Source organism: Emys orbicularis, chromosome 8 (assembly GCF_028017835.1).
Source record: "Emys orbicularis isolate rEmyOrb1 chromosome 8, rEmyOrb1.hap1, whole genome shotgun sequence".
Classification (NCBI taxonomy): Eukaryota; Metazoa; Chordata; order Testudines; family Emydidae; genus Emys; species Emys orbicularis.
The window spans coordinates 84258228-84281367 of NC_088690.1; the positions used below are offsets into that span (position 1 = coordinate 84258228).

Genomic DNA, 23140 nt, shown 5'->3' on the forward strand with positions numbered 1-23140 from the left:
GTGGGTGGGGTGAGCGGTGCTGTTCTCGCGGCAGGGGGGGAGCTGGGGCGCCGAGGCCGCGCTGCCTGTTGGGAGCCGTAGGCAAAGCCTGCTTGCTTGCCCCTGACGTCCTGCATCTCCCATCGTGCCACGCGCACAGAAGGTGGAAAGAGGAGAGTGGCGCGGGGCATGCTGGGCGCTGTAGGTAGAGAACGGCTCCTAACAGACTGCGGCTCCCATCGTTCCTTGCGCGGGACCCCGGGGCCGGGGCGGAGAGGGCAGCGCTGCGGCAGCGGCGATCGAGGCGGGCGGACTCGAAGCTGAGGAGCCGCTGAGCCTCCCTCCCTCCCCATTGTGTGGAGCCCTAGAGCGGCAGCGGCTCCCCGGTGCCGGCCGCCATCTTGTGCTGGTGGGAGCCCAGTGAGGCACCCTGAGCCCAGGCCACGAAGGTGGAGTGCGAGTGGGGCCGCTCCTCTCCTCCCAACTGCCTGGGCCCTCTTCCCTCGCCTCAAGGCCCTGCCGCGGCAGAGTAGCCTCTGAATGTAAGGAGGACCCGTCTCGAGAGAGCGGCTTCCCATCCGCCGCTCCCCCCTGCCACAGGCCTGCCGCCGCACCCGTCTAGAGCCAGCTACACCCCGATCTGTAGGTGCTGCTAGCAGGAGCACACTCCTCTTCCTCCATACCCCCTTCACCCATAGCCTACGTAGGTCCTGCCACCGGAACAGGAGCAGCCCCACAGAGAGGGAAGCCGTGTCCACCCCAGCAGGACGTGCACTGTCCTAGAACTGATGCCACCATCCCCTAGAGGAGGCGGGTACTCCTAACGGAGCCCTGCCCGGACCCCAAGGGCCAGGTCCTTGCCTCTCTACTCCACCCAGCCTGGAGAGACACTCCTTACCAGCCTAACCTAAGGAGGAGACATTTTTTCTCGCCCCCACGCTTGTGCCTCTTCCCCTGAACTAGACAAACAGATCAGGTGCTGCTGCTATCCCAGACCTTGAGGAGACGCCCACTGACTCTGAACTGCTGCTCTCTACCACCCACGAGCCCAACGCCCCAGATCAGGAGATAGAGACTCAGCCCTGACAAGCTGCTGACACTTCCCGCCCCATCAGGAGACAGAGAGAAAGAGACCCATCCAGAGGTGCTGTTCCTGCTCCTCGCACCACCGATATCAGGAGAGACAGCTACACAGAGCTACTACAACTGCAAAGTCATGAAGATCAAGGATGCCAAGAAACCATGTAAGCCTGGGTGTAATTACACACACAAATTTTGGTTTAGGAAGGAAGAGGCATTTATTTTCCATTTGTGGGTGGGTTGGAAAAACTGGTGTAAAATCGGGCTCCCTTTCTTCAAATTGATCTTGCTTATAAGTGCAGAAGTTTTCTGGTTTATGTGAATCTCTTCAGCTCTTGGCTGGCTGGTCTAGAAAATCAGCTGAGCTCTGAAATCATGTTTCTTTATCAACCACAGTTAATCGTGTTTTTTAAATATATGGGAGGCTCCTGTGATGGGAGCTACATAAGTAGTTACATAATAAAGTGTTTCTGATGGGAGGGCTTTTTACAGGTGGAAGGAAGGACAGGCATTATGTTTTGAGGGGATGAGGTGCATGAGACTTTATTCTGTTAATAACCTGGAGGTTTCATCAGTGTATCCAAGTTTTCAAGCAATTGCATGTCAGTGGCCAGTCAGTTACTTGGATATTCTTGTGCCTTATAAAGCTTCTTGAAGGTAGGGTGGGGGGGGACACAGAAGGGGAACCATATTGTAAAAAATAAATCAGTGTTACAAGGTGACTTTTGCTTTTTTAAGTACTCCTTTCACAAGTGCAGTCCTAATGATATTTCTTACACTTATTACTATTCATTATTGTTTATATTGTGGTAGCACCTAGAGGCCACAGTTGGGGCTAAAACCTCTGTTATGCTAGGTACTAGACACCCATGATCTAGAAAAGATAGTCTTTGCCCCTGCAGAACTTTAAGGCTTTTGGGTAGCACTCATCACCATAGCATATGAACTTATGAGGTGTAGGTGAGTAGTATTATTCCCATGTTATGAATGAGCAACTGAGGTACAGAGAGATTGCCCAGGGTCACTAAGAAGGTCTCTCTGAGCTGGAAGCAGAGTCCACCTATTTTGAGTCCCCATCTATAGATTATCCTTCTTTTTCTGTTGGTCAAATTTAAGAAATATCACAGGCTGAAATGTATTACTTAAAACTAACACAGTTAAAGTTTGCAAACCCAAACAGCCTGACCTTTTCCTGTTTGTGACGTTCATTCACTTATTTAAAGTTGCCGTCTTATGTGGGTGTTTGTTTCCCCCCTAGAAAAGCTTAATGGTTGAAAAATTATATAGTAAATGTCAGCACCCTACTGCTTGAACAGCCATGTGATAAAACGCCATTAAATGTGCACATCATGGAAGAAATATTAGTTAGGCTGTAGAAGGGAGGTTATAACATAAAATTGATTTAAGTTAAGAAAAATATTTTTATCTTAATCTTTTTCTAGTGCATAAAATAAGTGTTAAGTACCCCATATTGTAGTGTTGAAAACCCTGAACTCCTGTCAGCTTCAGTGGAAACAAAGGTTGCTGAGTACACTGCAGAATTGTTCTCAAGTGAACAGTACATTTGTACTGATTTTTAGAAAATGTCTTCTGAACAGAGCATTTTCTTCTAATGCTGTCTCCAAACAAACAGTTTTAGGGGGTGCTGTCAGTCTCTATGGTAATGGGCTACACATCTATAGTAGCTACACATCTATAGTAGATCAATATTTTAAAACAATGCTAGTCTGATTGCACATAACTGGTATGAACTGTTAATTTCAGTAGCACCTCTGAGTTGCACAAGTGCGGTAGGGGATCATCAGTGACACCGTTAAGACTTGTCACTAACAATTGAAACTATTTGAACATGAGAATTAACAATTTTAGGTCTGTAACTTCAAAGCTTCATACATATTTAATCAATGAATTTTAAGTTTGGCCTGAAGATACTCTTCATTTTATAACCGATAACTAGTGAATTTATTAGCGCTCATGGCCAAAAGGGAAAAACACAGTGACAATCTAAGCTGTTAATTTTTTTCCTGGTCGTACAAATATATAGGGTATCCTAAAAAAGTGTACATATACAATGTGTCACTTTAGTTGCTGATACCTGAACAGGCAACAATAGTTTCAGTTTTTTAAAGTGGACGTTGGAACCATTTTCCAACCCTTACTCATATGAGTTACCCAATCAAAGTCAATGGAACAACTATTAGGTGTAAGGAGTAGGTACATGAATAAGGGCTTGAGAATTGGGCCGACAGTATCAGATTTATCCAAATAATTTATAACTAGACAGTAAGTATCAGTATACAGTAAATATTGGGGGCGGGAGGGAATATGTCAGTACATAACTGTTTTACTGAGCAAATAGCGCATGGGGGGTGGGGGAAGCCTAAGTCTTGCTTACGAAAGGAAATGCGCCTGTTGCTAACAGATCTCAGTAGTGACTGGAAGCGAAATACGGTTAAAAAGCGTTAAGAACAAGTGTAGACAATATGGAACCATGTTCAACAAAATTGAAGAAAGCATGGTTGCAATGGGTAAATTTCCTAGTGTAAACGGGGCTATAATAAAATACTGGCACCCCAGTTAGTCCTCTGCAGCTTTAACAATGATGTTATGAATTCTAAGAATGCCCCCACTTTTTTTTTTTTTTTTTTTTGCTTTAAAAAAACAAAAATTCTCTCTATTCTTAGTACTAGTGTATCTCCACTGATGGTAGAGACAGTCAAAGTGAAGCCTAGTTCTCTCAGAGAAAATGGTGGCCTCTGACAGCATTATTTTCTCTGAGGGCAACTAAGCTTCACACTTACGTTTTCTGGTGGAATGCGTTGACCATTTTGAAAATATATCTTAGCTAAAGATACTTTTAACCCCACTTTGAAAGCATTGGGAGATGGCAACCGTCATGGAAGAGGTGAATTCTTTGTGGAAATTGTTGCAGAAGAAATATTGTCCATCTGCCTCAGCTGAAGAAGAAACTTTCAGCAATGGAGAATAATGTCAAAACGTAACGAATGCTAAAAAGGTATTTTACAAAATTATGTGTTGTACCACATCTGCGCAACAAGGAAAGCAGGAGTGAATGTGAGGAGCTGTAGTTAGAGGGAAAACTGTGTGTGCAGGGGAACGTAGGGGACATGGCTGGCCAGTACACTCTGACTTTGTACTGCTGTAGAGTGAGGTAACAGTCAGTAGGCTGGTGAATGAGGCTCTAAAACTTAATATATTTTTTTTAAAAAAAAGAACACCCCCCAAAAGAGCACGTACCCACCTTGTTTCCAGGTTATGTATGAAATTTTTAGTAATTTAAAAAACAAGGACTTTGCTAATTAAGTTTGTGCTTTCAAGAAATAACCATGCATTTCCATAAGTTAACATATTTTTAAGGCACCCAAAGAAAACCTTAATGAAACAATGAGGATGGGGGGGAGGGAATGAAGTCTCTCTAAAAATCAGTTTAATCTAACGTACTACAAAAACATGCACTAATTGTAATTGAATGATTATGGATGATTTCACTATAGGGCAGAGTTAGGCACCCAAACAACCTTAACATGTTTGGATTTCATAAACTGCACATTTCCCTTTAATCTCAACTTTGTATTTTCTGTATTTGTATTCTTGTTTGGGGAATAATTACAAGGTCCATGTAACTTTTTTATCCTTCAAGTAATGTTATGTACTCTCTTTTAATTCCAAATTAATTTTGTATTTTTAATCACAGGTTTCTGGTACCAGGTACAATATTTTATTTTTCTTGTGGTGGCATCTGTAAGTCTGAGTCAGGTTGTGGCTCTTGTGTGCCAAGCACTGTCTGAACATAACAAACAGTCTCTGCCCCAGAGAGCTCACAGTCTAAAAGACAAGTTATAAATTGGCTGAAATAAGGAGTGAGGGAGGATACCATGACAATAGTAATATATTTTAGTTTGGATTAGCTATATCTATAACTTGTAGGTATAATAAGACTAAAGAATAACAGTAGTCATAACTTGGCATCTGCCTAGCTATTGCTAGATGGCAACTTTTCTTTACCACAACAGAGGTGATTTTTGGAGGCATTTGAAAGAAAGGATGGTAGTTGCTTTACAGATTTTGACAGTTTTTCTAATTCCTATGGGGCAGTATGAGAGGGCATGTGAAGGTTTTTGTGGGCAAATGCAACACAAGTAACTTCTGTAAATTATTGGTTGAAAGATTTTCCTATGCCTGATGTTACTAAGACAACTATATCATGACATTCTTAGTCACAACTGATTCTCATTTGACTGAGAAGCTTGTAATGAATGGGAAGAGGCTTCTTTTCTTTTCTTTACGTAAGAAGAAAGTATTTCTTGGTAGCAGGCATTAGTACATTCTGTTTAATCACAAAACCAGAGGAGAAGTAATTTAAGAGCTAGAAAGATACAGTTCTTGGAAAGACTGAAGAAATAGATTTTTGTAGAAGATAACATGGTGTGTGACATTAAACTGTCATCCATTTTCTGTTTTACAGGCTTAACTTTGATTACTATAGACAAGTTTCAGGTTAATATTTTTCCTGACCCTGAACTGCCTTTGGTAGGTGCTCGATTTAAACTCTGAACCGTAAGATTACTACCTTTCAACACTCAGCTGGAGCGGATAGCATCTGACACACCTACTAGTCAAAGTTCTTATTTGTGAGGAGGGTTGTTTACAAGTCCAAATGTGGCAAGTTTGGGGACACTTACAGCAAAAAATTAGTTTGTTAGAGAGCTGCTGAAATAATATAAATTTTCATATATTGTAAGTGATAAAATTTTCAGTGTTTAAGAACTTCAAGCAAGTTAATTCTTACACGAATGTAATGTGTATAAGATTTATATTAGATATAAATGTTGCTACCAAACCATACTGTTGATGCAACTTGATTTAGAACTCAAATTCTGTGTCATGTAGTTTTCATATACATGTGGACACTTGTTTACATTCTGTTGGGAGAGAAACAAGATCAAAGTTCAATATGTATGCTTTTACTGTTTTTCTGTCATGTGACTCAGAAGAGTTAGTTCAAATCTGTGTTTTTCCAACTACTTTCTCAAGAGTATTTCTTCCAATTCATCTTTTCCCCCCCAACAGTTAGATTATATATACAAATTGTACTATTGATATTTGCCTAAAACTTAACCTGTAAATAATCAAGAGTTTAAAAACAGGTGAAAAACTAACTAGTCTACTAGCTGATTAAACTGAAGTATATGCTTATGCATTTGCTTTAGTGCAGTCTGGTTAGGAATAAGATTTGGGTTAGTTTTGATTACAAACAAAACCTATTTACCTAACAAGATCTGTGCTAGAAGTCCTATTTTAGAGATGAGTTAAATGATTAGATTATGTGATATTGTACAGGTGTTTTGTAAAGTGCTCTTGCATTGTTGGCTAATTGAAATTGAGATTGCCATGCTGTTGCATGAAATTTTGCATTTTCATGTTTAAAATGTTGGTGCTGTATATGTCTGAGGCAGTACCTTAACTATCATTTCCTGATATTTGCAAGTTTCCTTTCTTCTAACACTCACCTTTCTTTGTGGGAGAGACCTTAACTGAGCATTGCTTGGCTTTCTAATGTTCTAATGAAGTCCAACACCCAAGAATATTACAGGAGTAGAAGGCATTGTTTTGCAGCAGCCCTGTGCAGTCAGTCTTCGAGACCTAATCTCATGGGCTAAGAACAGCTTGCTTCCTCTTTTTTTCTGTCAACTGCTTCCAAGTGTATTGGGCCCTTGTAAGTGGGGGAGACACCTAGGAAGGACAAGTACAAGGTATATTCTGTGAGGACAACAGCTGAAATCTGTATCTCGTTTCCAAATGGCTCAGGGGAAGAATAGATAAATCAGAAAAGGAAAAGGCAAGAATGCTCTCCTTCCCCCGACTAGATCTTAGGGTTGGAAGCTCTCCCCAGCCAGCCATTACACTTCCAGCATGGTGTTGAGGGGTTGTTCTCAGTCAACTCAGTTTTTCCTTGGTCTTGCGATCATACTGCCATCAGTCTGTCCCTAGCCCACTCATCGAAAGAAAAAGTCATGGCCCATGCTGAATGTGAAAATGGCACTCAAAGAATGCCCTTGTATGTCCCAAGTCCAAAGCACTGTACGTGCTGTATCAAACCACTCTCAAAGGCAAGAAGGCCTCAAAATTAACTCCCTTGATGAATCAGGTGGAACATAAGGTGAAAAGAAAATCTCCATTTCGGAGCATGCCCCGTTTCAGAGATGCATCAACATCTTATGTAGAGAAGTCATAGACGTTGTATAAGGAAATATACAAACTAGATGTGAAATCCTCAGCCGGTGTCATAACTGGTCCAAAGGTGGTGATGCAAGCAGGAAGTAGTGCCTGGAGCTTGAGCAAACTGTATCTAAATAGTGTTAGAACCAGAACTTCTCATATTGCCATCCTTATGTTAATCTTGCTGATTGATCAGCACCCACAGCGAGATTCTGTGAAGGGGAAATGTATATGTGCTTACCTGTATTTTCTTTCACATAATAAAGATACACATATTGAGCCCACCTTAGGCAACTTCTACTGAGTGAGGGATTCAAGAGTGAGAAAAGATTACAGAGACTCTCTCTGCTCTTGTTACTGCTCTGCACAGTATTTTTTAAACTAGTACAGTAGTATGGAAATTATCTCAACTAGTTGGCCCTTCAGGAATAGGGTTTGTTTTGGTGTTTTGTTTTTTGTTTTGTTTTTTAACATTCTGCGTCTAGCTCTAGCCTGCTTACAGCTCTAGAGACCTATTGTAGGATTGGTAAACCTGGATACATTATCCTATTTTGTCACTGTCAAGGTCACCTGAAAAATAACAGCATGTGCACAGCTGGCTCCTACAGTGCCCTGCATATAACCCACTTAGTAAGAAAGCAAAATGCTGTTGTTTTTCCTGGGAAAAATTTCATATAAACTAAATTATTATGGTTTATATAACCAAGAAACCTCTTTGAAAAAGGTTCTCACCTACGTTTCATAGTTCTAATATAAATAGTGAACTAGTGGCATTTTGCATGTTAAATGCAGTAAAACAACCCCCCAAAACCTCCCTATGTTAAGGTTGCAACCTTTTCACAAATAAAAGAAATTTTTCAAATTTCTTTTAAAACCTATTGACCAGAACTAACTTAACTATGTGCTAGGGTTCTTCTGACATGAGGTAGAAGCAAAAAATCTGATCCTTCTCTAAATTCTGTAATTTGGTGTCAAGAATACCCTCCTTCCAATAATGAGCAGTTACCCCCAAAAGAAAGCTGTATTGGATAACACTGGCATAAAAATGTTCCAAGTTGAAAAATGGGAAGTTTTTCATCTTGAGCTGGCTTTCTCTGTTTCCCTCAACTGTTTTTGTTTGTTTGTTTGTTTGTTTTTTGCTTTGTGCCTGTTTTTTATTGGGTATCCAAGAAGCATAAACTTGTTCCTGTAAATCAGATTAAAGTTCCAAAGACTGGTAGGTGTCTAATTTCATAAATTAGTCCCGGGCCTCTCTCCACAAACTTTAAACATTAACAGCTGAAATCAGAAGTATCTACTGTGCAGATGCAGGGGATTCTTTCACAATTATTGGGTGACAAACAAGCAAAAGAACATGTCTTAATTACATAATATCTCCATAAAGCAGAAAGGATCCTTTGTATTTTGTTTAAAGTCCCAATTACATATTTACTGAATGGATTAAAACAACTCCCAAGGACCCTTTCTGGTTTATTGGGTAAATAAAATTTCCCCTTTCTAGTCTTCACTTGAGTGAAGAGCTACTGGCTAATAAAATGAGAAACCTTTTAAAATCTGGAGTAGAGCTGCAAATCAAGCATGCATCTATATGTTAAAATTAAAAAATTCTTCATGTGTATCGAAAGTTATGGACTCATGAGTCTACGGTTTCATAGGCGGTTACCTGCTCACTTATTTTTTCTTTAAGATGCCAGAGAACATGGTACCTGATAGGTGAACTGCTAGGTGGAGACAGTTACTAGCAAAATGAAACTGAGTTCAATTTTTTTTATTGGATATCTTAAAGAAATAGAATAATATAAGATATTTAAACATTCAGAGCTATTAATACTACAGAAACCATTGCTAGACTAGTACTAAAATTAGTTGCAATATACTGAAACATTACCTAGACTTAAAAACATGGTGCTAGCTTCTCGGAGAAAGGTCCAACAAAAATTCAGCTTCCCAGACGAAAGTTACTTGTAGAACATCTGTGTGGGAGGTCAGGGAGCGGGAGGAATCCTTTCTCCCAATGCCCAACCGTTTATAGGAACTTTCTACTTCCAAGTGCAAGTATTGGCCCTCACGTAGATAATTACCATTTTTAAAAAAAAAAATCATTTGTGTTTTGGCTGGTTCTCTTCCTGTCTTGTACATACCCTAACATCTGGTAGTGTTCTATGAGAATCCATTTCTCCAGATCTACAGCAACTCTTAAGTTCCTTTTCCCTTCCAAGTTTTGCATGGATGTCCATTAAAACATGCCATTAATGATCTTACACATATAAACAGCTTGAGGCAAGCGTTGACTAATTTGCTATACAGATACTCCCCAGGTTATGCAAACTCGACTTACGCAAATCCGCACTTACGGGAAAAGTTCTGTAAGCTTTTTTGTTTCTTGTTTTTTTTTGCGTAATTGTCGGGTATATGTTCCTGACATATGCAAAATTCGACTTACACAAGGCGTTCCGGAACAGAACGCTTGTGTAAGTCCGGGAGCGTCTGTAGTATCTATTCAGTTATCTCCATACCACCACCACTAATAATCTGATACAATTTGAAATTAATTTTTGGACAGGTTGGACATATTCATTCCCCCCCCCCCCCCCCCCCGCATCCTGCACCAGTGTTCCGTATAATCTGGATCTGAATTGAGTTTAAGAAGAAGAGCTTGTTCTGAGTAGCTTTGGAAAAAATAATTGGCTAATTGTCCCATTCAGCATGCACTTGGAGAAATAAATGTGAGATTCCAAGTTTGGTATTCAGGAGGTCCAGCTGGGAAGTCAGATGTTTCTAAAACCAGAGAATTATTTTATGATATTTGTTGAGATCTGTGTCATTGAAGTTAAAATCACTGAAGAAAATTGACTTCTCTCCTGTCCTTCCCTACACCCCCACACATTCACTCTGTGTTTGTTTAGGTATGAAGGTAGAAAGACTTTGAGTTCTGAGTTTAATAGCTTGGTCCCAGTCACAGTAGTCAACAGGTTTATCTATAGCTAATATGGAATGATGATTATCACCTTTTGCTGGGGTACTGCTGGGTTTTAAAGCAAAGGACAATTGAGCCAATTTCTTCCTATTTAAAGATTTTTTTTAATTTTATTTTTACTTCAAGGTATGTTCAGTTTTAATCACAATTGGCCTCTGTAGCATTTCTTCCTTTCCTCCCACCTTTTTAAATGATGCAATATCAACCCAAAGATATGGTACTGTGTTAAAATAGTTTGCAGCAATGTAGGAGACATGGAGAATCTCTTTGGTCCATACCTTTTGTGAAAGACATACATGTCAGAGATAGGGAGAACACTCTTAGAATAGGAAATATTAGGCTGTGAACTTCAAATATAGTAACAGACAGTACAACAAGCTATTTTAAGAGCTGGTGGAAGTGTCCTTTTCGGACTTACTTTGGGCTAGATTTGAAATCTATTTATTGGAGATTATTTAGGGATAACATCAGTTGTGCCACAATAAATGGGAATATACTAGATGAAACTACACACCATCCTCTCCAACACAGAGTTCTGTAAACTGATTTTACTAGATGCCTGCATATGCCAATTGTGATCTTGACCTATTATATGGCTTAGGCTTCTACAATGAAAATCATCTTTTTGCACACTGTCACTTCAAACATCTGCAGGGATGGAAATGTGATTGAGACAAAATACCAGTATTTCAGTAGCTCTGGAAGTGTTTCTTAACAAAGATGACTTCTGTTTTCATACAAGAAATTCCCTTTTTTGAGAAAAAGGTATAGAAACACTAGCTGGAACCCAAACTCAGTAACATTCAATATCTTGCATATTTTTTTAAATACACATACTTGGCACTAGTACTCTCCAATTTCCGAGAGCTATACAACCATTCCTTTTTCACCACCAGGAATTAGCTATCTTGGTTCTATTGTACTTTCTTCAGAAATCAGTTGAAAAGTGCCTATTTCTCAAAAGAATTATTAAATGTATTATATGGTCAGGAGAAAATGGTTCTTGGAAAATTTTAGGTGAACTTCCTCTTTAAAAGGCTGTGGGGAGTAGAATACAGTACATCTATTCGAGCATTGTGTTAGTGGATTTGAATTAGCTTGGGAGACCACATGAAGTCGGGAGGAGAGGAATAAGTTACTTTGTATTTTGGTTTTAACATTTTACGAAGATACCTTCAAAGGAGTGGCTAATAACTTCACTTTTTTTCTTATCTGGTTCCAAACTTTAAATTCTTCCTCTCCCTAGCATTGAAGAAAACAAAAAGCATTAATTTTCCTAGTTCAGAGTATTCAGTCTTTGTAATATCAATTTAAGTGATGTCAGTTTGGCTTTTTAACAATGTTAATGGAATACTTTTTCCATCTCCACAGCTTTTCCATGGTTTGGCATGGACATTGGGGGAACACTGGTGAAACTTGCATATTTCGAACCTATTGATATCACTGCAGAAGAGGAGCAGGAGGAAGTTGAAAGCTTGAAGAGCATCCGCAAATATTTGACTTCCAATATAGCCTATGGATCCACTGGCATTCGAGATGTCCACCTTGAACTGAAAGACTTGACGCTTTTTGGCCGAAGGGGAAACTTGCACTTTATTCGATTCCCAACTCATGACTTGCCTACTTTTATCCAAATGGGAAGAAATAAAAACTTTTCAACACTACACACGGTGCTTTGTGCCACTGGAGGCGGTGCTTATAAGTTTGAAGAAGATTTTCGCACAGTAGGTAGCCTACCTTCCCTAGTACTGTAGTCTTTGTTTAAAAAAACAAACAAAAAAAATTGGTCACAGCTATTTTATCAGTAGAAGATAGGCAGTGTCTTTCTGGACAATCTTTTCATGCCTTTGACATGCAAAGGCTAAGTAACTACTTACTTGTTAAATGCAGTAACCTCAGAAATATTCTTTCTGGCTTGTTCTATTGGTGGTATTAATAATCAGATTATATTTTTTTTAAAAAGGAAGATGAGATTTGGCATTAGTAATATGGATCTGGTTGAAAAATCTTAATTAAAAGATTACATTAATGAGTTGAGACATCTAGGTACTAAGTACAATACTTTTTTTATATAAAATGTCCTTTTTCTATTATTAGTGTTTCTGTATTAGGAAACATTTTGAGATTAAACATTGACGGAAGTCAGGTAGACTGCAGGTTAGATTTCTTACAATCCTTGAAGTAATGGTTAAGTTAAATAGGGCATTGTTTAAGTTTTTAAGTAGTCATGAACTTTTTCTTTTTTGTTATCTTACAAATGAGCATTTTGCCTTTTAAGGTACACAGGTTTGCAAATGTGATTTTTGACTAATAAAATACTTTGGTATTTTTGGGTGTTTGCTAACTGCTGTTGGTCTGAAATGAGCAAAAAAAAGCTAATTTTTGAACAATGGCTTAAAGCATAAGTGCATGGAAAGCTAACATCATCCATCTTTAGTAGTGTGCTGATGGGCTTACTTAAATGTCCAGCATACTTAGTTCATGAACTATTAATTTTGTCCTTTCCTTTTTCACAGATTGGAAACCTCCAGTTGCACAAACTGGATGAGCTTGACTGCCTTGTCAAAGGCCTGTTGTATATAGACTCTGTCAGTTTCAATGGCCAGGCAGAGTGCTATTACTTTGAAAATGCCTCAGAACCGGAAAGATGCCAAAAGATGCCTTTTAACCTGGATGACCCATACCCATTATTGGTTGTAAACATTGGTTCAGGAGTCAGTATTTTAGCAGTCCATTCCAAAGACAGCTATAAGAGAGTGACTGGAACAAGGTAGTGATGTGAAATCTTAAGTTATGATTCTTGTATGGAATGATGACCCTAATATTTTCTTAAGCTTTCAAATAACTTCTTTGCATGTCTCTTCCATTTGATAAACTGATTTCATGTCCTGTTTAATTACCAGCAGTATTAACTGTAAGCTATCTCCATGGCTCTAATAAGGCGATATAGTTTTTTTTCCTGCTGTGTGGTCTGCAACAGGAGATTAATATCATCAGTAGTGTGTGGTTTTAGGTTTAACATTTTTTTTTTTTTGATTGTACAGCATTATTCCAATGCACTCATATTTCTTCTGCTCTACTGGAGAAAAATGAGAAAGCGTTCACTGAAGTGATGCAGAAAGAGGAACAAGGACCTGAAGCCAATGATCAGATGTGGGTGCTTCTGGGCATCCTCATCTGAGTTTGCCCTCCCACTGGCACTTTAATACTCACACCTATTTCACTTACCTATTGCAAGTATGAACGTTGGTACCTTAACTTAGGTGCACCACAAAAGAATTCTCGAAACAGCAAAAACACATTTATTTTTAAACAGTTTACTTAACTTTGCAGCTCAAAATCTTATTATATTTGTGCACATTTAAGCTGACACCCGTGTAAACGTTGTTGCCATGATTCACAACTAACGACTTTGCTAAGCAATACCAAGCTGTGAGCAAGAAGGCAGACAAAACAGTATTTTAATTGAAGGAATGCATTTATAGATTATTTAGTTGCACAATACGAGAATGCTGTTTAAAAGTCATTCTTTTCCTCTTTCATTAGTTTAGGTGGAGGGACATTTCTGGGTTTATGCAGTTTATTGACTGGCTGTGAAAGTTTTGAAGAAGCTCTTGAAATGGCATCCAAAGGGGACAGTACACATGCTGATAAGCTTGTCCGGGACATTTATGGAGGGGACTATGAACGTTTTGCCTTGCCAGGATGGGCAGTAGCCTCTAGGTAAGCAAGAGACTCGCTTATTTAACTAAATTAAGGCTCCGTATCTCTCATGGAAGTCACGGATTCCGTGACTTCTGCAGTGGCCGGTGAGGCTGGCTCTGGGGCTGCCCAAGCAGATCAGGCAGCCCCTGGGCCAGTCACACTGACCGCTGCTGGTGCAGTTTGGGTGTGGGAAGGGGCTCGGGGCTGGGGATTGGGGTACAGGGCAGCACTTACTTTGGGGTGTGAGGGGGGTCCTCCCCAGAAGCGGTAGGCATGTCCCTACAGCTACTAGGCAGAGGGACAGGGGGCTCTCTGCACCGCCCCTGCCTGGTTGCCAGCCAATGGGAGCTGCAGAGCTGCAGCTCGTGGCGGGGGCAGCACGTGGAGTCCTCTTGGCCTTCCCTCCCCCCTAGGAGCTGCAGGGACATACCAGCCACTTCCGGGGAGCTGCGTGGAGCCACGTAGGGAGCCTGCCAGCCCCACCAACCCTCCTGCCACCAGCAACAGTCCCGGGCCATGCGCTGCTGCTTGTTTTCCCCTCTTCCCCTCCTCTTCCCTCCCCCATCCCCAGCATCAGCGGGGTCCCAGGTAACCCCCCCAGAGCACCCGTGGCCCCCCGGCCCAAGTTTTAGTTAGGGGTATATAGTACAAGTCAAGGACAGGTCACGGGCCTGTGATTTTTTTTTTTGGTCCGCTGCCCGTGACCTGTCCTTGACTTTTAGTAAAAATACCTGTGACTAAAACGTAGTCTTACCTCCTCATTAACAGTTCATTATAGTTGTCACCTTTTCTTGTCTATTAAGACTAAGGTGTTAAGATTAAGAAACCTGTGTTCAGTATCTATTAGCAGAACAGTTTTTGCAGTCTTACTATTTCAATTAAATTACTTTTGTGTTTAAAAAAGCTAACCTTTCTGAACATTTTGAAATCAGATAGTAGTAGTTGATTACTAGGTAGAAAGAATGCCAAAGCAGTCCCATTCTATGTAATATTTTATTCCTGAAAAACTAAAAAACAGCAAGTGTAGATTTAAAAAAAACAAACAAGTTCCTGCATAGACTATGCACAGGTCAAAGGGTAGTCAGGCATAGAAAGAGGAAATAAAAATTAATGAAAATGTTTGCCAAACCTTTTTAGTGGCTGTTTGGGTTTTTTGAGAGCATTGTTTAATCTGACAACTTTCTTCTCCATTTTACAACAGCTCTTCCTGTCTGGGCTTTATTTCCTCACTTTGATACCTTTTTAGGTTAACCAGTCAGGTACCCAGGCAAAGCATTTTGATTTAACCACTGTTTTCAGTTATACAGCATTTCAGAAGCATTCAACAGGCACCAGATGAATTAGTGTAGTTTTGAGTATGCTTATATTTTTATACTTGCTGTCTAATGGACATTGAAAAGCTCTTCAATTGGGAAAATATTTTTGGTGATCTTATTGTAGTCATTGGTTTAATTTACCCACCAAATCTAGTACAAGCTGTCATAGTTTAAGAATAGCCAAAACTGTTGAAGATCAGGATTCCAGCTGCCTGCATATAGTCTGCTTGTCACTAATAAGTGCGAACCCATGGAGGTATGTCTTCAACTTTAAAAGTTCTAGGTTCCTACAAATTAATTACAACTGTTTGTCAGCTCTAAGAGCTGAGATCCTCCACTTGAATACTGGAATGAAAAGTAGTCCTCATGGTTTATTTTTGATTTTTATTCTACCTTGAGAGCTTCCCTCTGTTAAACCTTCAGATCAACTACTTTATTATTCAGTCATTCATATTGCAATTATTTCCTTAGCTTCTGTCAAACACAGTTGCTAGTCTATCACAAGATTTCAGAATTGCAAAGTAGTCTTAGGCTTGTCTCAGGATGGTGGGTAATTATGCCACCAGCAAATTTGAGAATTGGGCAGTCCTCCAATGGCAGAAGGCTAATATTTTACTCTGCTCACTGTTCAGCTTGCTCATTAGTTGGAGGCTAATGGAGCAGCATCCATGTTCTTGGAAGCAGGAATGAGGAATGATGAAACTGGAGAATGAGAAAACTTAAAGCTAGCATTTAGTCTGAACAAATAATGGGTTTATCAGTCCTGCTGGAAGTAAAAAGTTGACTGACTGTTTCTATGACTGCATGCATTTCTTTTTCTTTAAATAGGTTCTGTCCCTCCCCAGGGAGATCTTACTTCTGATTTTTCTTACTTGACCTCAGTTGGAGTCTATTGTATACCTCCTCTACCCACTTTTTCCCTCCTTCTGAAACTACTAGTGTCTTTAATTTCAGAGGGGCTTGGGATGGGGAACAGCGCTGTTAATTCCATGTTCCCCCCCCACTTTGCTTCAGCCACTCCATATGAACAGGGTGAGGGTTCTTGTGTCTTCTGTCAGAAAGAGACCACAGGCTGTGATTAGGCAAAACACTGAGTAGGTATATGAGCTGAAGTTGCTTGCTTTATGTAGGGCCAGCGGCAGGGCAGAATTCCTAAGCCCCAGGAAAATTTAGAATCGTGGCAGCATCAGTAAACTTGTATGATTCTTATGATTATGTAGTCACTTTCAATCCCCAGGGCTATTTTATTATACTTGAAATTTTTGTTTGGTTATCTTTTTCTCAATGGCACCTAAAGGCAAGAATGGAGCAAAATAGTTTTGTTTAGTGAAGAAGTAAGGCTGACTTTTCAGAAGCTGCAGAATACATCAGTCAGGGCTCAGAATTATCTTTACTTGTTCTGGCTAGTGCTGTGGACTAACCTTGTTTAGCTGTAATTTAAGCTGTTCCTTCATGGAATTCTGTAGGGTAAACAGAAAGATTTAACTCATAGGGACTTGTTGTCTTAAAATGTTTGGAGGAAGTATATTTCTTTTTAAGGAATGGATGCAGGTACATACCTAATGCTCCACAATCTCAGTGGTCAAATTACTGTGTTCAATGATCATTTGAAAAGGGAGTCAGTTAAGACTGAGGATAAACAGGAGTTGTAATTTCCACTACAGCATGGAAACTGTACTCTATAAACACAAATGTATCACTTTGTATTGTTTTTTCTCTCTCCAGTTTTGGGAATATGATCTACAAAGAGAAGAGAGAATCTGTTAGTAAAGAAGACCTGGCTAGAGCTACACTGGTCACGATCACCAATAATATTGGGTCTATAGCACGGATGTGTGCGGTAAATGAGGTAAACGATTTTAGTCGGAGGGTGAGCTGTGGGAGGGGAATCAAAAAATGTCATGTGTAGTGTGGTGGCTTTCAGTCATTGAGAGGACGAGTAGTATAAAATACTTTTCATTTCAAGTACTTTATCAAATTCCTAGCTGAGGCAGTTTGGTTCTGTTAACTTGGCATCAGGTCAGAATACTTTTAGTACCTTTGGGAAGGTTCATAAGGCTTGAGAATTCACTTTGTAGTGGCAAATAAAACGTTTTTTTCTGATTAACAGAGATGGTGAAAAAAGCTTGTTTTTTGCTGAATTTAAGCTAATTTTTTTTAAGTTATGCTTCTAATTATTTCCAAATTAATATTTGAAATGTTAATTTATGTGAAATTGGTGTTCTCTTCCTGAGTTTGCATGGAAATAGCTCCATCACCACTCCTGCTTCTCAGAACTTTGCCAGATAGCATCAGGATAAACTTGAGGTTCATTTTCATTATGGGTACTTAAAGCTCCATACAGCAGTGGACAGCCAAGAAGCTTTGATCAACACAGGAAGACACTGAAACTAGTAATAAAAGGACCAAATGTGGCAGCTGAGGTATATAGTAGTGGAAACCCATCTCCCCTCACCAGCAAGCTCTGGATGAGGAGAGGAAAGCTTTTTCCAGCTTCAGCAATTGAGCTAGAGTAGAGATTCCTAAATAGTCACCTACTAGCCAGAAGCCTGTGTGAAATATGGACCCTGCTTGGAGTCTTCCAGGACAGCACTATTAAAAATCCAAGGACCTTTACTTTCCACCATAGGAGGTGGGCAAGATGGGTTTTGCATTTGGATGCTATGTTTGACATCACGGTTGGCGATCCCCTTCCCTCTTCTTTCATATCTGCCCCTGGCTAGTAAGGTGTGGTGTGTGGTGTGTTTTTTTTGTTTTTGTTTTTGTTTTTTGGTTTGTTTGTTTTTTCTCCCAAGCCCTAGTATAATCTATGAAGGGGATAAGGTTGAGAGTACATACCAGTAACTTAATGCTAAAGTACATTACAGGAATGTTGTCATTATCCTACAAGCATAGTGAACCTAGGAATGTCAAGTTATTATACCTTAAGGTAAAGGAATAAATAGCTGAGGCATCAAAATCAACCTTAATTGTATTTAGATTTTTCCTACCTCTGTCCAGTATTAACACTATGTAATTACCATAATATTTTTATTAAAACGGTCTGTGGTCTGAGATTAACATAGTTTATAGAGAAATGTGGATTTTATTTTTCCTGCACATCATTGTAGAGCAGAATAAGGTTGTTTGGGTGCTTTAACTGCATTTCTGTACCTTTAAATTATGAACTTGTCTGCTCCTCCTGCACCTTTATCTTGACAAGTGTCAGTCCTTTGAGTATAGATAGTGGCTGTCCTACTGCACAAGTTTCTGGAACAATTTGGATGTGAATATTCACAGTCATTTGTTAGAACTTTAGTAAAGCATACTTGTGTTTTTTAATTCTCAGACTCTTCAGTTATTGGAGCTTAATCTTGCTATCAGTGAGTGTCAGCTTTATTTTCAACTTCAATGTCCCCATAACTGGAAAATGCAATGAAAATTTTGAAAAAATTCTTAAACTACACAAAATTAAAAGTACATATTAAATGTCAACTCTGGAGTCTCACTTCTAATTGACTTATACCATGCATTCATTAACAGCTGAAGAAGAAATGAACATATGGAATGTCTCATTGTCTTCGGCTTCTTTACAGTGCTGCCTTGTTGCATATGGATCAAGCAGCATTGTACAGGGCTATGAAGGCATTAAGTCTTGCTCTACCAAGAATACATATGTTTGATTTAGTTGGACTTTTAGTTAGGCTATATCAGTGGTTTGAAATCCTCACTTAGGTATTTTTCAAATGACATTACAGTAGTTTTTCTGTAAGAGTCTCGATCTTTTGTTTTAAGGGTCTGTACTCTTCCCCTCTACTCTGAAGCGTTCAATATTTAAACCTTTTTGTGACAACCTGTTTTCTTCTCGTCCTAGCTTGTTAAAGCCACACTGGACAGTGAAGAAACTTGTCATAACACTCGTACTGTTTTCTTTCCTTTTTTAGAAAATAAACAGAGTTGTCTTTGTTGGTAACTTTTTGCGTGTGAACACTTTGTCAATGAAGCTTCTTGCATATGCACTGGATTACTGGTCAAAAGGCCAGCTGAAGGCCTTGTTCCTAGAACATGAGGTAAGCGAAGGACACTTACATGTACATATGTGTTGTGCCTTATCCTTAATCCCCAATACCTATTTTAAATGACTGCATAACTGTAGTATCCAGTCACCTTGCAAATATTTATAAAACACTCACAGTAGTATCACTTTTGTCTTATTCTTCCTAGCCTATAGAGAAATAGCTGGTTTTGTGTAGGTGGTTGAGAGTATAAATAAAGAAATAGAAGGCAAGATAAGTCCAAGGAATGGATTTTGACTTTACTTGTGAAAGAGTTAATTCTGTGGTAATTTTCTTGCATCAATGAATTCTGGAGTCTGCTTCTATCTTCTGATTAATAAGCCACATCCTGTGGGTGGACCATTACATTGTTCTGATGGAACAGCTATTACAGCATATCACAGTTATGGAGGGGGAGCACTAGTGTTCTTGGGGACAATACAGGGATATTTGTTTGTCACCAACTGCTGCAGAGAGGTCCAACAGAATGAATGTGGATATTCTTTCCTTGTCTATGGCTGGAATATTACCTACTAGTACCTTGCTGAAGCCTGAAGCCCACCTGAGGGATATAGGATGCTGGCAGCTCAAAGTGCCATTGTGTATTTTTTGCTGCTCTTGATTAGCTTGCTTTCATATCTTGAAAGGTTAGAAGCCACCCTGACTTCTAATTCTTCCACAGCTGATACTTGCAGTGAATGGTCCAAATTCTTGGGAAGGCATTTGTCTACCTTTTTTGGTGGTCGGAGACTAACCTGGTTGAGGTCAGCCTCTGCTGACAAAAGCTAATTCCTCCTACTAGGAGAGGACGTGTTCTGGGCTTGAATGCAGACAGTCAGAATTTAAGCGATTTATGCTCCAGCAGGGTGTGAAATTGTTGCCTCTATGGCAGAGGACAGAAAAAAATTAATACGACTTCTATAAAACTACAGAATGCCACTGATGTGATGGAGACAGTCTGTATCTGATGTTTTCTCCTACCTCCAGTATTCAGGTTTTCATTTCCTTTTGTGACTGGTCATCAGAACAATGATGATCTATGGCAGCATGTGGTGGGAGAAATGGTAGTATCTATAGCAGTAGTGAATGGTTGAAATTCCTTGTTAGTTCTACTCCTTGGACTTTTTGGGGGTAGATTTTAAGGTTTGATTTTTGGTGGTCTTTTTGTCTTGCATGGGAAAAAAATTCTTGCTTCCACCTTGATTATGAAGTGGTCCACAGATAGAGAGGTGGTTCTTGTGTTTGTCCACATGCAGCCTAGAGGTCCAGTCCAAAGTATAGCTGGCTCTGTTCAGGCCTGAAGAATACCTTCAAAGATCAGCCAGCATCTCTGTAGGCTCTTCTCAAAAGCCTTTGGTTTTGGTATATGTGCTCAGATACTACTGATATGTGCCTTAGAAATACACTAGCTGTTATTACAAACAAATGAAAAAAATTAATAGTTTTCAGTAATATATAGGCTTTAGTGGGGGGCGGGGGGAGGGAGTTAACCAGGGCATGCTAGCTATTTACAAAATTAAATACTTTGGTTTTTTACGTTTTTAGTACTTCAGATAAAAGGCAGTATATTACAAATGTATGTTATTCTTCATACTTACTGTGGGCCTTCCAAGTACCTTTCTGTGGCTAAAAAAGGTATTTCTGAATGCTGAATTTTAATGTGGTAGCTGAAACTTGGAATGACAGCTTTTTTTTTTTTTAAATAGGGATACTTTGGTGCTGTTGGTGCTCTTCTTGGATTGCCGAATTTCAGCTGAAGTACCAGATGCCACTACACTGAATTGTTTTCCACCTGGTTGGCATTATTACTACATTGTTTAAGTCAACGGGAACCAAAGGAAAAAAAGCAGCAGTTTTGCTGCAGTTCTTTTTAAATTTAAGTGGTAAACTGCTGGATGTTACCATATTAAGGAAGTGGGAACTTGCTGTGTAAGGCATTTTTAAGTGAAATACCAGTGGGTTTTGCCTTATCTCCAGTGCTTGTAGCCAGTTTTGAACTTGTAATATGCAATACATCCTCTGAAAAACAAGCTTCCAAAAGAGAATTCCAGCCCTTTTAAGTGTCCATCACTTACAATAGTGTGGACTTAAACATGAAGCTTTAGTGCTAAGCAAATATCTTTTGTAGATAATCTGGTGAAAGTGGTTTATTTTGATGTTTGTTTTTTTGTCTCACTACTGCATTGTACTAAGAGCAGAATTGTATGTTTAAGACAATTGACCTGAAAACACCAAAGTGCCATCAACAGAAAGCTAAGCTATGTAGTGTAGAAGATCATTTCTCAGTATAAGGACTGCATAAAGTGTTACAGCACTTACTGAAACATATTAATTGCAGAATTGTAATGTCTAATGGGAAAAAATCTAACATGTTTTTTTAGCAAATATATTAAGTGAAAATACAGAGAAGGGCAGCTACTGCTGCATTTCCACATATCTGTACTCTTGTGAAGCTTTACATTTGTTCAATTCATTTATTGAAAGGTAGATATGGTATTTTGGGAAGATCCCTTTGGATTAGGTTCATGATTCAAGGAACAGCAAGCCTTTAAAAAAGGCATCTGACATCCAAAATTCCATGACCTTACATTCTAAATCACAAAATTTTGATTTCATTCTCCTCTACTTGTGAAAGTCACCACAAAACCTGCAGAGTATATCTACCCAAAAGAGGCCCAGGACTAAAATTATTACAGCTTGTAATTCTGTTGCTTTGGCATATCTTTGTGAGGAAGCTTGTACAAATTCTATCCCTGCTCTACCAATTTGAAAACATTTAGTCCTTCATTTCATTAATCTTAAACAAGATATTTCACTTCTAATAAGTCAGTCTCAAATCTAGGTGGATGATTTTAATTTATCTTGTTTTGAATTGGAAGTTTGTTTTTTTGTAGCTCCAGAGTTTGTATTGCAGAGTCAAAAGGACCAGTGTTTAGTATACTTTGTTAAACAATTCCCATTATTGCAAACTGTGGCCTTGGGATAAACTCCATATTCTGAGACTAGCCTTTGTTTTGTCTACATACTGTGTTCTCGGACTATTTTAAATTTTACAATAGTTGTTTTACTGTGAGAAGTGTTGCTGCAGCCAGGAGATAAAGGCTTTAGACTGGAAAGACCATGTCAGAAGTCAAGCCAGCTATGTATGTCACTGTATTTTTTTTTTTTTTTTTTAGTGTACCTCAGAAGAAATACCCAATTTTGCAGTAAATTAATGTTAAGTATTTCCTGTATATGCATAAAAAGCTATATCTGACAAGAACTCATTGATATGTTGGAATTAAACCTGTTTTTTAAATGGATATGACTCTAAATCAAGTAAATGAGTAAGTATTCCAGAACATTGCTATGTTGCATTACAGCAGCATCTGAACTTCTTAGCCACATTACCTTTCCACATAATGTGCATAGAGGGGACTGAAAATAGTAAGTAAAAAATTACTCTTTCTGGGGTTTTGGATGTTTTGTTTTGTTTTTGTTGTTTTCTTAGTTGAACTCTATAAAATTTCCTAAGGCCTGAAGTGCAGTGACTCTTATAGGGCTGAGAAGGAGGCCATTTAATTCAACCCAGAGCAATGCCAACTTCAAATATAGTTTGTCATTGCTGCTGAGTACCTAAGCTAAATTTCCATTGTGAAGACTTTTAAATTGAGGCTTCAGTCTGGAAAGAAATAGAATCATTTCTAGAACTATGCTTATCATTGAGTGAAGGCAGCATCAATCTATGAAGCAAGTTGGTACAGCTTGGGTAAAGTGTGTCTTTATGAAAGTTGCGAGAGGTTTTACCATGACTGAGTGTAAAATCTAGT

At 39.2% G+C, this 23140-nt stretch overlaps 1 protein-coding gene across 1 annotated transcript; it reads left to right on the top strand.

The window, feature by feature from the left end:
- Nucleotides 1-301: 301 nt before the first annotated feature.
- Nucleotides 302-21250, top strand: PANK3 (pantothenate kinase 3). The gene is made up of 7 exons (XM_065409065.1): nucleotides 302-1223; nucleotides 11648-12000; nucleotides 12793-13046; nucleotides 13823-13999; nucleotides 17023-17146; nucleotides 19221-19346; nucleotides 21038-21250. Exons 1-7 carry the CDS (start codon nucleotides 1196-1198, stop codon nucleotides 21086-21088), a joined length of 1113 nt encoding a protein of 370 aa, XP_065265137.1. The 5' UTR covers nucleotides 302-1195; the 3' UTR covers nucleotides 21089-21250.
- The last annotated feature ends 1890 nt before the right edge of the window (nucleotides 21251-23140 follow it).